This window comes from Sciurus vulgaris, assembly GCF_902686455.1.
Source record: "Sciurus vulgaris genome assembly, chromosome: 15".
NCBI classification, from domain to species: Eukaryota; Metazoa; Chordata; class Mammalia; order Rodentia; family Sciuridae; genus Sciurus; species Sciurus vulgaris.
The window spans coordinates 77,378,741-77,391,609 of record NC_136476.1 but is presented as its reverse complement, the minus strand read 5'-3'; the positions used below and the strand labels follow the sequence as shown (position 1 = coordinate 77,391,609).

Sequence of the window (12,869 nt, the reverse complement as noted above, 5' to 3'; positions counted from 1 at the left end):
AAGGAAATCATGTCGCACCCTCTGCCTACTGCCCCTTGAGGGTCCCCCCGTCTATCAGGATGAAATGCGGTTTCGTGATAAGATTCTGTGGGGTCTGCCACCTCCTCTCAGCTCCTACATCCCCAGTGCCGCCCACGTGTCCTCACAGCTCAGCTGCTCTGGACCAGAACCTCTCAACTTCCTGTTCCCCCATGTGTCCCCTGAACTTACCAGCAACCCACCCGTCCTTATCTCCTTCCCTCCTGCACCAGGGAAAAGCACCTGCTGCCTTCTCTCTGTGCCTGGGACAACCCCGCCTGGCCCTGCAGCCATGCCTTCAACACTGTCCTCTCCCTCGGAGCCTTCCGGCTCCTTCTCTCCCTGGCTCTGCCTCCTCATGACTTCCCCATCTGCTGTGTACTCTAGCAGTTCCCTTTTTCTCCATAGCTGACACCCTATCTCCAACCCTTCCCAGACAAGCATCTTGACACAGGTCCCTATAGTGACCTCACCTGACCTTCATTCCAGGGCTTACCAAAACCTAGCTTTGAGCTCCATGCCTTTATTGAGTTTCTTGATGTCAGATTTTGACATAGCTATTTGGCCACTGTCTCTGGAGGCTACAATTGTCTCCCAAAATAAATACGTTCAAGTCCCAAATCCTGGTACCTGTGAATGTGACCCTTTTTGGAAAGAGGTCCTTTGCAGATGTCCACAAGATAAGATGGAATCACACAGTGGATGTGGCGGGCGCCACTCCACGGCTAGCATGCTCCTGAGAGAGGGAAATTAGAACTTAGGGTGGGATAACTGCCACAGAGGCAGTGTGTAGTTTGGCAGCCACAAGGAACCCCGCAGATGGCCAGCATCTACCAGTAAGCCAGGGGGCATGGCACAGATTCTCCCTCTGAGCTCCCCCAAAAAGCAGCTTTGACAACATCTTCATTTTGGACCCATGACCTCCAGAACTGCAAAAGAACAGGTGCCTGTTGTATTCAGCAGCCTCGGGTGGGGTCACTTGTCACTGCAGCTCTGGAGAGTGATGCACTGTCTGGCCACCTGCCCACCATTCCTCACACCTCCTCTGTGCCAGGCGCTGTACAAGGAGCACCAGGACCTCAAGGTAGGTGGCACATGGCTGCTGTCCTTGAGAACCTCGGAGGGGAAGATGGAAGCCAGCACGCTGTGCTGCAGGAACCTGGTAGGGGCAGCCGCGGGGACGCAGGGGAGTGTTTGCTCTGCAGGAAACAGAGCTCCAAGGAGATGGCGTTAGAGTTCTGGAGGCTGCATGCTCACCGGCCAGGTTTGCCAGCCCACGAGCCCTAACGGGCCCCTGCCAAGTTCTCGCACCTAAAAAGTGACAAATCAAAGAGTCACGAGGTGTCCTAGGGGCCCGGGGAATGCTGTTTCCGCGTCATGAGTGTCTGGAGGGGAACAGCTAGGGTCTGGCAGGCAGGGGAAAGGACTTGCCCAGGGCCGTGTGACTTGGGACCGTGCCAGTGAACCTCTAAGTGTGCTATTGGACTCTCTCTTTTGCTAGTTGTATTATTAGGATTGACTTTAACTTTTTTTTTTTTTTTTTTTTTAAACATTTTCTCATTGCAAACCATTTGAAGGCTGGGTGGCAGGGAGGCCCAGCAGGGCTGCGGGCCTCCAGTCTGTGTCCTCACCAGCCTTTGCTGTGACCAGGGTGGAAGGGAAGTCCCCTGTTCCCCCAGGCCCTTCCAGACCTTAAGACCTGTGGCAGGAAGCTGGGTTTCCGGGCGATTTGCTTGGCTGGTGGCCCCCGTTTCCGTGTCAGAACCCGAGCCCTGGCTCCTGGCTCCTCTTTTCTCTCACTGAACTTCCCTGGGGTGGAATCGGGGAGCTCCTGAGTGGGCTGGCCATTCTGTGGCATTGTGTCCCCCATGGAGAGCGAACCCTGGCCAGCTCAGAAGGTGCCTGGAAGGACAGGGAAGTGGGCCTGAGTGGAGGAGGCCGTAAATCCTGCCCAGAAGGCCCATGTCCTAGCTGGTGTCTGGGAGCGCGCCAGAAGGGAGAGAGGGCTGAGGGCCTGAGTTGCCCAAGTTCCTCTGGAAGGAGGGAGAAGGCTCCAGAAGCCCATGTGGAAAGATCCAGCCAGGTCACCTCCTCCAGGGAGCCTCCTGAGATTCCCCAGCTAGGTTTCCGTGGGAGCCCGGGTAGCAGCTGCACCAGGCAGGCCAGGCGGGGCTGCGTGGAGCTGGAAGGGACCCCACGCTTTGCGGATGAAGGAGAAAGTCCCTGCAGAGGAGGGGGCCCTGCCTGGGTCACACAAGCAGTCCTGATAGTTCTAGCCTCCAGCAAAGAAGGTTCTCCTGAAGGGAGAATCGTCCGTGGCGACTCCACATTCAGCAGCCAGGGAAGTGCTATCCGGCAGAGCTGTTCTGTCTGTCTGTCCTTTTAAAATCGGATTTCTTCATATTCATGAGTGAAGATGGCCCGCGAGTCCCCTTTCTCATGCTGCCCTGGTCCGGACACACCGGCTCCGAAAACGGGCCGGAGGACGCGCGTTCTTTCTGGAAGTCTGTCCGAACCTAATGGCACTGCGACCCTCTTTTCCGTCAGGTCATTCTGCTGTTCTTTCTCTGATCATGTAGGCTTTCTAGCTCGTTCGTTTTCAGATCTTTATCTTTTTTTCCCGCCCCCTCTAGATCTTTATCTTAATAAATATTTAAAGTTCTAAAAGGGAAAAAAGAAAAATCTGCTTTGATGTGATTTTGGCAGAAGTTCCCTGGAGGACCCGCACCCTCTGCCCTCGTGGCCGTCCACCGGGTCCGTTCGCACTTCCACGCCTGCCGGGCCCCTGCGGATGTGGCTCTCGCTCAAAAGGTGTTTGCTGAGCCTCTCGCAGGCGCCAGGGCTGCTCCAGGAACTTGAAATGCCAGCAGTGAACTCGAGGGCAAGCGCGTCCCAGGCCGTCGGGGTTTGCGTTCTAGTGACGTGGGCCACCCTGCCTTGTGCCACATCCGTTAGCATCCTGGACCGATCTGACTTCTGCACCAACAGGGGAAGAAGGGTAGAGGTGGGGCGCTCAAGGGAAGACCCCACGCAGACCACACAGCTGGGCAGGGTTCTGACGAGACCCTCGGTTTCCTTTTTCATGCTCTGTCACCATCTTTGTCTTAGGCTTGTGTGAAAGTCAAAGGAGGCTTTGTCGACACAGGAGGCTCTAAACGGGACACGACCGTGACCTTGGGGGAAGCCGAGCTTCTCGCCTGTTAAAGATGCAGCTCTGCTCTCAGGCAGGGGGCTGGCCTGCATGGCTTGTCAAGACTCTCTGAGCCAGGGGAGAGGTAATCCTTTCCAGAAGGGCATGGACAGCTTTCTGGACTAGGTCATAATCAGAGCCACCAGGGGCTCCTTTCCCACCTCCACCTAGGGCCGTCTGCCCAAGGAAGTGTCAGGAGGATCCCAAGGAGGCGGGTAGAGGAAATCCTCCACGGGCTGTCCTCTGTGCCCTGAGGCTCATCCTTGGGTGAGAGCTCCTCACACCGGGCAAGGTGTCCACAATGCCAACGTCTTCCTTACCTGGGAAGAGTCTAACCAACAGCATGAAGGAGCAGGGTTAGCTCCAAGGAGGGACCGCCTTGTATGAGGGAGGCTGACTGCAGCTGGGGAGAGAGGTTTGTGGCCATCGAGGGAGTCCCCAGCATGGCTGTGGTGTGGTTTGTTCCAGACTGGGTGGGACGGAGGTAGATCTCAAGACAGCTGGCCGTGTCTTGCTCAGAGAGGGTGATGATGATTTCATCCTCCGGCCTGGATCGACTGTCCTCGCAGAGGCACAGTGTTACGGGCACAGACTCTTCTGACTGCAGTGGTTTGTCATTTCAGCCAGACCCACGAGTCTGCAGTGGTCGTGGAAGTATCATGCTAGAGGCCTCTCTTTTTCTCTTTTTTCTGCCTCTACTGGAACCGATGTGATCAAAATGTATATTTATAACAAAAATGTATAACTGAGTACGTGACACCATTGGGTTAATCGAATACCAGGGGCTGATGGTTCTTGAGCACCTTGAGAGCAGCGTGTCCTTCTTGAGGACTATCTCCTTTAATTCTCGTGCTGACAGAAATTATATACAGCACTTACCCCTCCAAATGCTATCATTCCCTGTTGACAGATGTTGAAGTGGAGGCACAGAGAAGTTAAGTAAGTTGCCCAGGATGGCACAGCATAAGGGGCAGAGCCATATTCACAGTCAGACAGCCAGGCCACAGAGTCTGTGCTCAGTACCAGCACATGTTACAGCGCCTCGGTCACCCCAAGAGGTGGGGGTGGTGATGATTCCCATTACGCAGGGCAGGGAACCCACCAAATTGGTGTATCACTTGTAAGCAGCAGTAAGCATGACTCTGTGACCACCCTAAATATATTTAGGGAAGCAAACAATGACAGCCTGCAAGCTTCATTTCTGTAGGTTTTTTGCCAAGAACACTGAACCCTCCCCCTGCCACAGAGGTAATCGGGGTGGAAATCCGACCTCCGTGTTTCCCAGCAGGACGCCGTGGGGACGCAAAGCCAGGGCTCCCAGCACTGGGCTGCAGCCTCCTGCACCCGAGATGAGGCCTGGGATTCTCTGGGAGAGGCCTGACGGGGCTGTTGTCAGTCGGATCCGTGCGCTGCTAGGGCTGGCACGATGCAGTTCCTTGCTCTGTTGGCGGCTGGGCAGCTGGACTTGGAGCAGCAGAGCATGGATGGTCCCCTACCTCTCGGTTAAGGAATGACCCTAATCGTGCTCCTTTGTTTCGAGAGCTGGAGGATGAAAGTGGGTGGGAAGGGGGAAGGCTGGGTTCAAATCCTCCAGGAGTCTGCTCTGTGGCTGGCTAGCCTGGAGCCTTAGCCTTCGGTTCCTGGGTCTCCCCCCAGGCCCCTGGGAAGGAAGAGCAGCACAGAACCGGGGGTCCCCGCCGGCAACCTTGAACAAGCCTCCCAGAGCCCCGCCGTGAAGGTGGGGAAGGGCCCTCCCTACCTCTCCATGGTGATCTTGCGGGTCCGAAGGGGTGGAGGGAGCCAAGAGCTGGCTGGTGCAGAGCTGGGCATGGAGCTGGATGGGGGGCACCCGCCTGGCTTCCATCCCCAGCGCCGCAGGAGCAACAAACGAGGAAGGAGGCTCCCATTACTTCCCCCAGCTCCTTAGAACCCAGGCTTCTTTCTCCCTCCCCCACTGACCATTGGTCCACATTCCTGGGTCACTGGACACAGCCCCATCCCAGGCCCCTTCCCCGGGGGCATCCAAGACAAGGAAAAGGCAAGGCCCGCCCATGGTGCTGTGGCCCTTGACGGCCAGGCCGCGGAGGGAGTGCCCGAGAGAGCAGAGCTGCCAGCAGGACGGTTTCTGTGCTTTGGACTCCCCTTTTCACAGCGTGGACACACCTGTCTCCCCACCACCCAGATGAGAACCCGCCCAGCCCCCCAGGAACTCCCCGGGGCCCCTTCCCAGGCACTACCACCCCCAGACTTCTAACACCATCAGCTAATTGTACATGGTTTTGAACTTTAAATAAACAGAATGGGCCAGCCCGTGTCCTCTGGTGCTGGCTTCTTTCCATCCTTGCTTGCTGCCACGGCCGGGCCCGCTGGGGAGCAACCCACCTGTTCTGCTGAGGGGCCTGGGGGGTCCAGTGCGGGGTGCGTTATGAACGTTCTAGCACATGTCTGTTGGGTGTGGAGCTGGGAGCTGCGACGGGCCCTCAGGGATATGTTCCTGCACATTGAGGAGGCTCCAGCGGAGGATGGACTTGCAGACCCTGAAGGTCGCATGCCCTGAAGGAGGAAGCGGTGACACTTCCTTCTGAGAACAGGAGGAAGAGGCTGGATTCCGCGGGGCTGAGTGACCCAGGACCGGTCCTGCACCCCCTCCTGTCTGTTCTTAGCCCCTCGCTTAGTCTGGGCTCCCAGGCTGACTGCACTTCCCAGCAGCGTCGGAGGGCAGCGGGAGGTCGCTTTGAGGGTCTCTGGGAGGTCACTTTGAGGGTCTCCGCCTTGCCGGAGCCCAAGCCCTCTGTACTCTCTGTTTAATGTAGTGGGGCTTCTGAGAACGACTTCATTTGCTTTTTTAAAAAAAGTTGAGCTTGGAAAGCCACTGCTCTAAGGTCCCCTCCAGCTGGAAGGTTCTATTTTAGGAGTAGGGAGTGGGTGTGGGAAGGGCTGCGCATTGTTCAGCCCAGGGGCCGGTGGGCCTCGTGACCTTTTAAAGTTCTCCTGGTGCTGTTCCGATGCGGGCTCTCAGCATTCTCCAAAAATAGTTTTCCAACCAAGGGGAGCCAGCGACTTCCAGAGCCCCCCGGGGTAGAGGAAGGACCTCACTTTGAGGAGCTCTGAGTGAGTTGCAGGGAGGGTCTTGTGGACTCTCCAGGGTGCTTCACCCGCCTGCCTCTGGTTTAGGAGCGTTTTAAAAATTCTTCTCCACTGGCTGTTACTGGGAGCCAGCCCTTGAGATTGTTTGGGTCCCGAATGGTTTCCACTTTCCCGCAGGAGTGGGTGGCATGGGTGGCCTGTGCACTCCTCTGCAGGGTGGTGGCCTTCCTTCCCACAATGCTCGGCTCCGTGTGGTCCTGCAGTTTCACTGCGAGGGAGGCCAGCTGTGGAGGACCCAGAGAGGACCGGCTCTGCCTTGGCACGCAGCTCTGAGTCCACAGACCTGATTAACAGCCCATTTCCCAGGGAACAAAGCCCGCGGAGGCTGCCCGGGACCTGTCTGCCGCCTCTTCCTGAAACAGCTGTTTATTCTTTTGACAGGAGCTGGAAAGCAGCACCTTCCCTTCCTCTGAGCCCTGCCTCCTTCTGCAGGACCGAGCGCCGCAGAGCCTTGTTGTTTAGCCTTTGCTCTGGAAGGAGAGAAGTAGAGGATGAGGTATGTGAGACGCTGAAGTGACTTGCTTCTGCCAGGCCTGGGCCCCTGGGGCTGCCGCGTGGGCCTACCTGGGGGAGGATCTTCGTCATCACCTGGCCTCTCCCCGGTCCCTGCAGTAGTTTTGGAAGGGAACCAAGTCCCTCTCTCCCCAGGACTGGATCTGGAAGTGGCGGTTGGCGTGATGCTGGCTCAGGGTCTTTCGCTGTAAATTCTGCTTTTTTTGCTTCCTTTGGCAGGACCTCGTAGGGCTGCGGCTGGCTGTGGCTGTGGCCTGGACTTTTCTCTGAAGGATTCAAGGTGACAATGCAGGGGCAGGGGGTGAGTCTTGGGGCCCCGGGGTGGGATTGTGGGTGGGTACCGAGCCCCTCAGGACGGTACAGCACCTCCCACGTCTCTTGCTTCGGTTCTCTTTGGAAAAATCCTTGCACAGTGACTTCTGGGCCAGGCAGCAGGGGAAAGCTACCTGGAGCCAGGCTTTAGATTTCCCGAAGGGGATTCTGGAACAGGCACTGCACAACGTGACTGAGGGAACAGGTTGCTCCACCCGCGATGGCTGTGCAGGGGTTAGCCAGGTGTCTAGTCTGACCCTGTCTCTCAGGTTCCTGGGTCTGTGTTTACTCCTCTGACCCTGTAATGGAAAATAGACCTGGAAACAGGCTTCCCTGCACCACCACCCCCCTGCAGTGCTTCCTCCAATGGGGAGGGTTTCCCTGTCCCGCAGCTGGGTGTGACTTCAGGATGATCAGCCCTGTCCCTCTTCCCCCAGGCATCGTCTTGGTGCCCAGAGCTGGGCCTGCAGGTAGAGGGTCCACCTTTAAAATCCACCATTTCTGGGTGCACCCAGTGATCTCAGGCCAGCTACTCCCCTTCCCTAAAGCTCAGTCCCCTCAGCCAAAAGGTGGAGCCAAGGTCACCATGGAGAGGAAGAAACACGAGGACATGTGTAGGGATGCCCCACACCAGACACCCGGGAGCCGAGACGGTCAGGTGCCCCAGGTGGTCAGGGAAAAGCCGGCTCTGCAGAGGGTCTGGCCAGTGTGTAGCTCGCTTTGGGTCATTTGCTAAGTAGTAATCATAAGAGGCAAGAAGAGAGGGGGCCTGGAGAAGATGTGAGTGGTGCGTCTGTGGCTAAGCCCCCATGATATCGGCGCACCTGAGAGGTTAAGAGGACACAGAGGCCTGCTCCCTAGATTTGAATCCCAGTTTCACCAGTGTGACCCTGGGCAAGTTACTTAACTTTTCTGAGCCTCCATTTTCACATCTGTAATGTGCTGGAAAGGGTTGAACCCAGGGCCTGGCCTGGCCTGGCTCAGTCGAGAAAGACCCAGGCATTGCAGGGCTTGCAGCTGATTCGATGGGGGCAGACACAGCATTAGGTCTGGGAGTGAGCACTGAGACTATGAGAGGGACATCACAACGAATAACAAAAAGGGACAAATCCCCAGCCATGACAAAAACCCAGAAGTAACACAGTAATAAAATGACGGAAAAATAAGACAAAGCCAGTTCCTAGTCGTCGGCTGCCTGGTGCGCCTGCCGTCTTTTGGCTACATGCCCTCTGCCTCTTATCTTGACGTGGGTTCCCTGATGTCATCTTCAATAGAGGCGTAGACACCAGATGAATCAGGGTTTCCTCTAGCATAGCTAATCCGGGGTTATTTTTTATTACTGAGAGTTTAGAAGAGTTTCTTCTGGCTTCACAGTTCGTTATTGGTGATGTACAGCTGTAAAGCTTTGGTCGGTTTCTTGCTCTGCTGGCTCCGGCCAGGTCTCCAGAGAACTCATCCCTTTGATCCTTGCTGGGCACAGTCAGCAGCTGGACCTCCTGGAGGGGGCAGGCATGCGGTGGCCGCGGGGCCAGGACCACAGCCACCCCTGAGCAGGGAAAGCAGCATGCCCGGTTCAGCTCCCTGCCCTTGGGGCCCAAAGGGAGGATCCTGGGTGCTCCACAAGGGCAAGGTTGTTCCTGGGAATCAGGTAGGTGTACAAGCAGGGTCAGCCCCTCACCTCTGCCTGCAGAGGCAGAGGCCACAGAGCTGGGCAGTGATTCTTCCAAGCGGGGTCAACACTCTCCACCTCTAGGAAGCATTTGGGACTTCCCCACCCCCACCCCAATAGAAATCAGCTTGGTCTCGAAAGGGGACCCACGCAGCGAGGGACCCCATGCCTGAGCTTCATCAGCTCCAGATTAGCCAGCACCTGCCGCCTGTAAGCACTGGTTGGGAAATCCCATCATCTGTCCACCACACCAAGGCGTCCGCATGGACGTGAACCCCAGTGTCACCTCTCTATGCTGTGCGACCCTGGAGAGTCACTTTTCCAAGCAGCAAGGGCACTGCAGCAAGAGGTGCTCCCTGTGGCTGAGGGACCTGTTCTTTTGAAAATGAGGCTTCCAGTTCTGCAGCTGGTCTCCTGACAGGTCCTGAGTCGAGCAGGAAAGCCTGGGAGGGGAATCTGAGTCCAAAGACTGGTTTCATGGACAAGGAGACTGAGGCCAGAGAACACACGACTCCACCTGAGAAGGCTGGCTTTGGCTTTGTGCTTGCGCTGGCTGACCAGCTCGTCTCCTGCGAGAAGCAGCCCTGGCTTCCGCCCCTGCCCACGTTAGCGCAAGCACCTGGCAGACAGGAGGAGCCACTCGGTTGACCAGGCTGCGCCCTTCCCTGAGGGTGGCAGTGCTGACTTTATCACGACACTTAGTGGGCCATGGGTGTCCCCGGCTGTTCTGGAGGACCAAGAGTGCTCTCCCAGGCGAACCCACAGCTCTGCCTGTAGGACTCAACTCTCTCCCCTTAAAAAGCACCATCGCTGGGGAGGGGAAGGGGAAGAGAGGACAACAGGGGGGTGGTTGCAGTCGAAGTGCCTTAGATGCACATGTGAAATTGCCATAATGAAGCCCATTATTTTGTACAATTAATAAGCTCTAATAATTACATATAATAATACACAAACACCCTCATTATTACAGCTTCCTTTTGTGGAGCATTTATTGACTGCTGGGTACGATGTGCTTCGTAGACATGGTCTACATCTATCCTTTCCAGAACTCTCTATGAGGAGGGTATTTGCATCTCCATTTTGCACGTTAGACAGAGGCTCAGAGAGTGCAAATGGCTTGTTCAAGGCGTCCATCAAGGACTCAGCTGATGGAAGTCTTAGCCCTAAGCCTAACTTTTACCTAGGATGCTGGATCTAAACACCCTCATTTACAATCAATGACATGGGGGACCAAACAATGGCATCCTGGGCTGGGCTGGGGCTGGACCACGGGGAGGAGCTCACCTAGTGTGGTCAGTGCTCTCCCCAGCGCCACAACAACGACAAAACAAAAGGGGAAGGAGTCTCCTCCGAGGCCACCACCCAGGCACACCTTGCTGCTCGTCTCCTTTGCAACACTCGTCACCACCTGACACTGTCTACCCTGTTGAGTCTCTGGCCTCCCTCAGGAATGGAAGCTCGGTGGTGGTCTTTACTGATGGGTCTCCAGGTCCAAGGACCACCCAGTGCACAGTACCCCGGTTCCGTGTCAGCTGATGGATCCATGGTGGAGCAGGACGGAGGCTCCTCCGGTTCCTCCGCACATTAGTTCACAAGGACTCGAGGGTACCCCAGGGGCCAGGGCCTGGGCCTGGGCCCATCCCCAAAGCCCAAAATGCCTGAGGCACAAAGCAGGGGTAATGCCTCAGGGACAAGAGACAGGTTCCAGGACCCAGTGGAGGGATCGTGGGCAGAGCAGAGAGCTTGTTAGGCTGCAGCAGGGTGAAGGTTAGGTTTCTTCTGCCACCATTTCCTCCCTGCTCTGAGGAATTCTGTTTGGAAGGGATACTTGCACTTCACCCTGTTGGGGTGGACCTGTGAGGTTCTCTGAAGGAGAGTGTGCTGTTCTGAGTGAGACAGGTGGGGTGCAGGGGCCATGGGGAAAGGTCTGTCTGACCCTTCAGGGAAAAACCAGCAGAAAAGGAGGAGGGGAAGACAGCTGGCTTTACAGTGAGACCCTGCCTTGCAAAATGTTCCACATCTTTAGCTCGATCCGCACACCTTCCAGGGTGCCTGTGGTTCTATTTGGAAGCCAAGAACAGGAAACCGAGTCCTGGGTGGCTGAGTCCTGGGAGTGGTCTCCTGGGAACAGCCCATGTGGGACTACAGGATGGACTTGGCGAGAAACCCGAGTTGTAAGTCAGAGGCTCTGAGGTCCCCGGAGGGCCCACAGGTTGTGCCCCCAGGGCTGGCTGAGTTCGCCAGCTGTGGGGCCAGAGGACTTCAGAGTTCCACTCTCCCACTTGAAATAGGGTGTTGATACCGGGCAGCTCTTAATTCTGAGGTCTGCCCTTTACATGAACGTAGAAGCAAATTGGTCTTTTTTCCCGTTAGGTGACAGTCCACCACCAGTCTTCAGAATTGTACAGTTTCGAAAATTCTGAGAGAGAGACAGACAAAGGGCTTTTCGACCACACTGGCTGTCCGATGCCTTGTGTTGTTGAAAAAGTGTTTCAAAAGTCATACTGGCTGCCCTGCCAACCCTTCCTTCCCTGGAGACTTGGGTTCCAGATTCCAGGAAGCATGTCTACACCCATTTCTAGTGCTTTGCTACAGGATGCAAAATTGGCTTATTTGGACAACTTTCAATTACCAGAGTAAGGATTGGCCTTAGCAAAAGAGTAAATAGATTCAGGCCATCTATGAGGTCCAGAAAGAAATGAATGGACTCTCAGGTTTGCCTCTGATGCTAATTCCTGAAATTAAAACGGGCGTAAACACCTGCACATTTGGGCGGGGATTAGGAAGTATGCCAGATTCAGGCGATCCGGACGGACACATCAGTGTTCTCTCTGGGAGAGTTCTCATGTGGCTCCGTTTAATGCTCCTTCCCGTTGGGAGACGATTTGCATTTGATCCTTAGCAGGTGGGGTGGGTGAAGCTGGGCCAGCCCCACTCTTGCCTCTCAGCAGAGCCTGGGGCTTGAGCAGGGAAAATCGAAGTTAGTCCCACTTCCGGATGGCTCTTAATCAGGCTGAGACTCAGAACAGATGGGTAAGCCTTTCCAGCCACTCATTTGCATCTATTTGCACCTCACTGTATAGCACGTTCTTATTCCAGAACACCCTCTCCATTCCTTCCAATATGTTTTGAGCACTTGTTAATACCAGGCACTGTGCTTTCTCACTGAATCCCCCCCGACAGCCTGTTTTATGAGCACCAGTAATAAGAACCGCCTTTTTCTTTTGAGCCAAGGCACAGTGCCAAGCATTTTAGGGGCATTATCTGTTGTGCTCATCAATATTTTACCCCCACTTTAAAGACAAGGAATCAATTTAATGTGGTCCAGTAGAGAGCCACAATCCCTTATCAGAAACCCTGGGGTAGGCATGTTGGAATTCAGAATTCTTTGGCTGTGGCTTATAAACTGTCTATTATGTAGCATCTCCAGGGCAGCACACCGCATAATACATCAATGTTTATGCATACAAATGTTTAAACAGTTTCATTCGGTGGGATAAAGACTGTAAATGTCCTCCTGTCGACTGGGGCCTTGATACCAATTCGATTATGAAAAGGTACTTGGTTTTCAGAGTGGTTGGTAGTTGTGGGTGAAGGTGCCCAAGGAGATGTACAGTTTCTTGTGTCAAAAGTTGAGACTCAGACCCCCAGGCACTGCCACAGTCTCGAATGGAGACCTGTTGGCTCCCACATCCAGGACTTTCCCAGCACGACGCCAGTGCCACTGAGGCAGACTTCAGGTGGCTCTGTCAGCACTGGGGCTGAGTCCCACGCAGCCGCCTGCATGTTTTGACCTTGCCGTGGGCTGTGGGCTGATGGTGCCAGCTCACGTGGTACCTGGAGGGAAGAAGCCGGAGGCTGAGGTTCACTGTGGCCCAGCAGGCTCACCTTTCCCGGGCGTGAGAACTGTCGCTCGTCTCAGCGGTGTTGAAAACTGGAGGTTGCCTCATGTCCTTGGATTCAGCTTCGGCTTTTCTGTTTCCAAACACATCTCTTTTTTTTAAAGCAAAGGGGAATAGA

At 55.4% G+C, this 12,869-nt stretch overlaps 1 protein-coding gene across 1 annotated transcript in view; it reads left to right on the top strand.

Annotated features, from left to right (window-relative positions):
- The window catches only part of GGTA1 (glycoprotein alpha-galactosyltransferase 1 (inactive)), a 63,644-nt gene that overhangs the window by 23,727 nt on the left and 27,048 nt on the right, over window positions 1–12,869 (top strand). Inside the window, exons 2-3 of the mRNA XM_079113815.1 lie at window positions 6,737–6,851; window positions 7,088–7,169. Coding sequence (XP_078969941.1) covers window positions 7,155–7,169 — 15 coding nt within the window. The 5' untranslated portion in view covers window positions 6,737–6,851; window positions 7,088–7,154. The remainder of the gene's footprint in view (window positions 1–6,736; window positions 6,852–7,087; window positions 7,170–12,869) is intronic.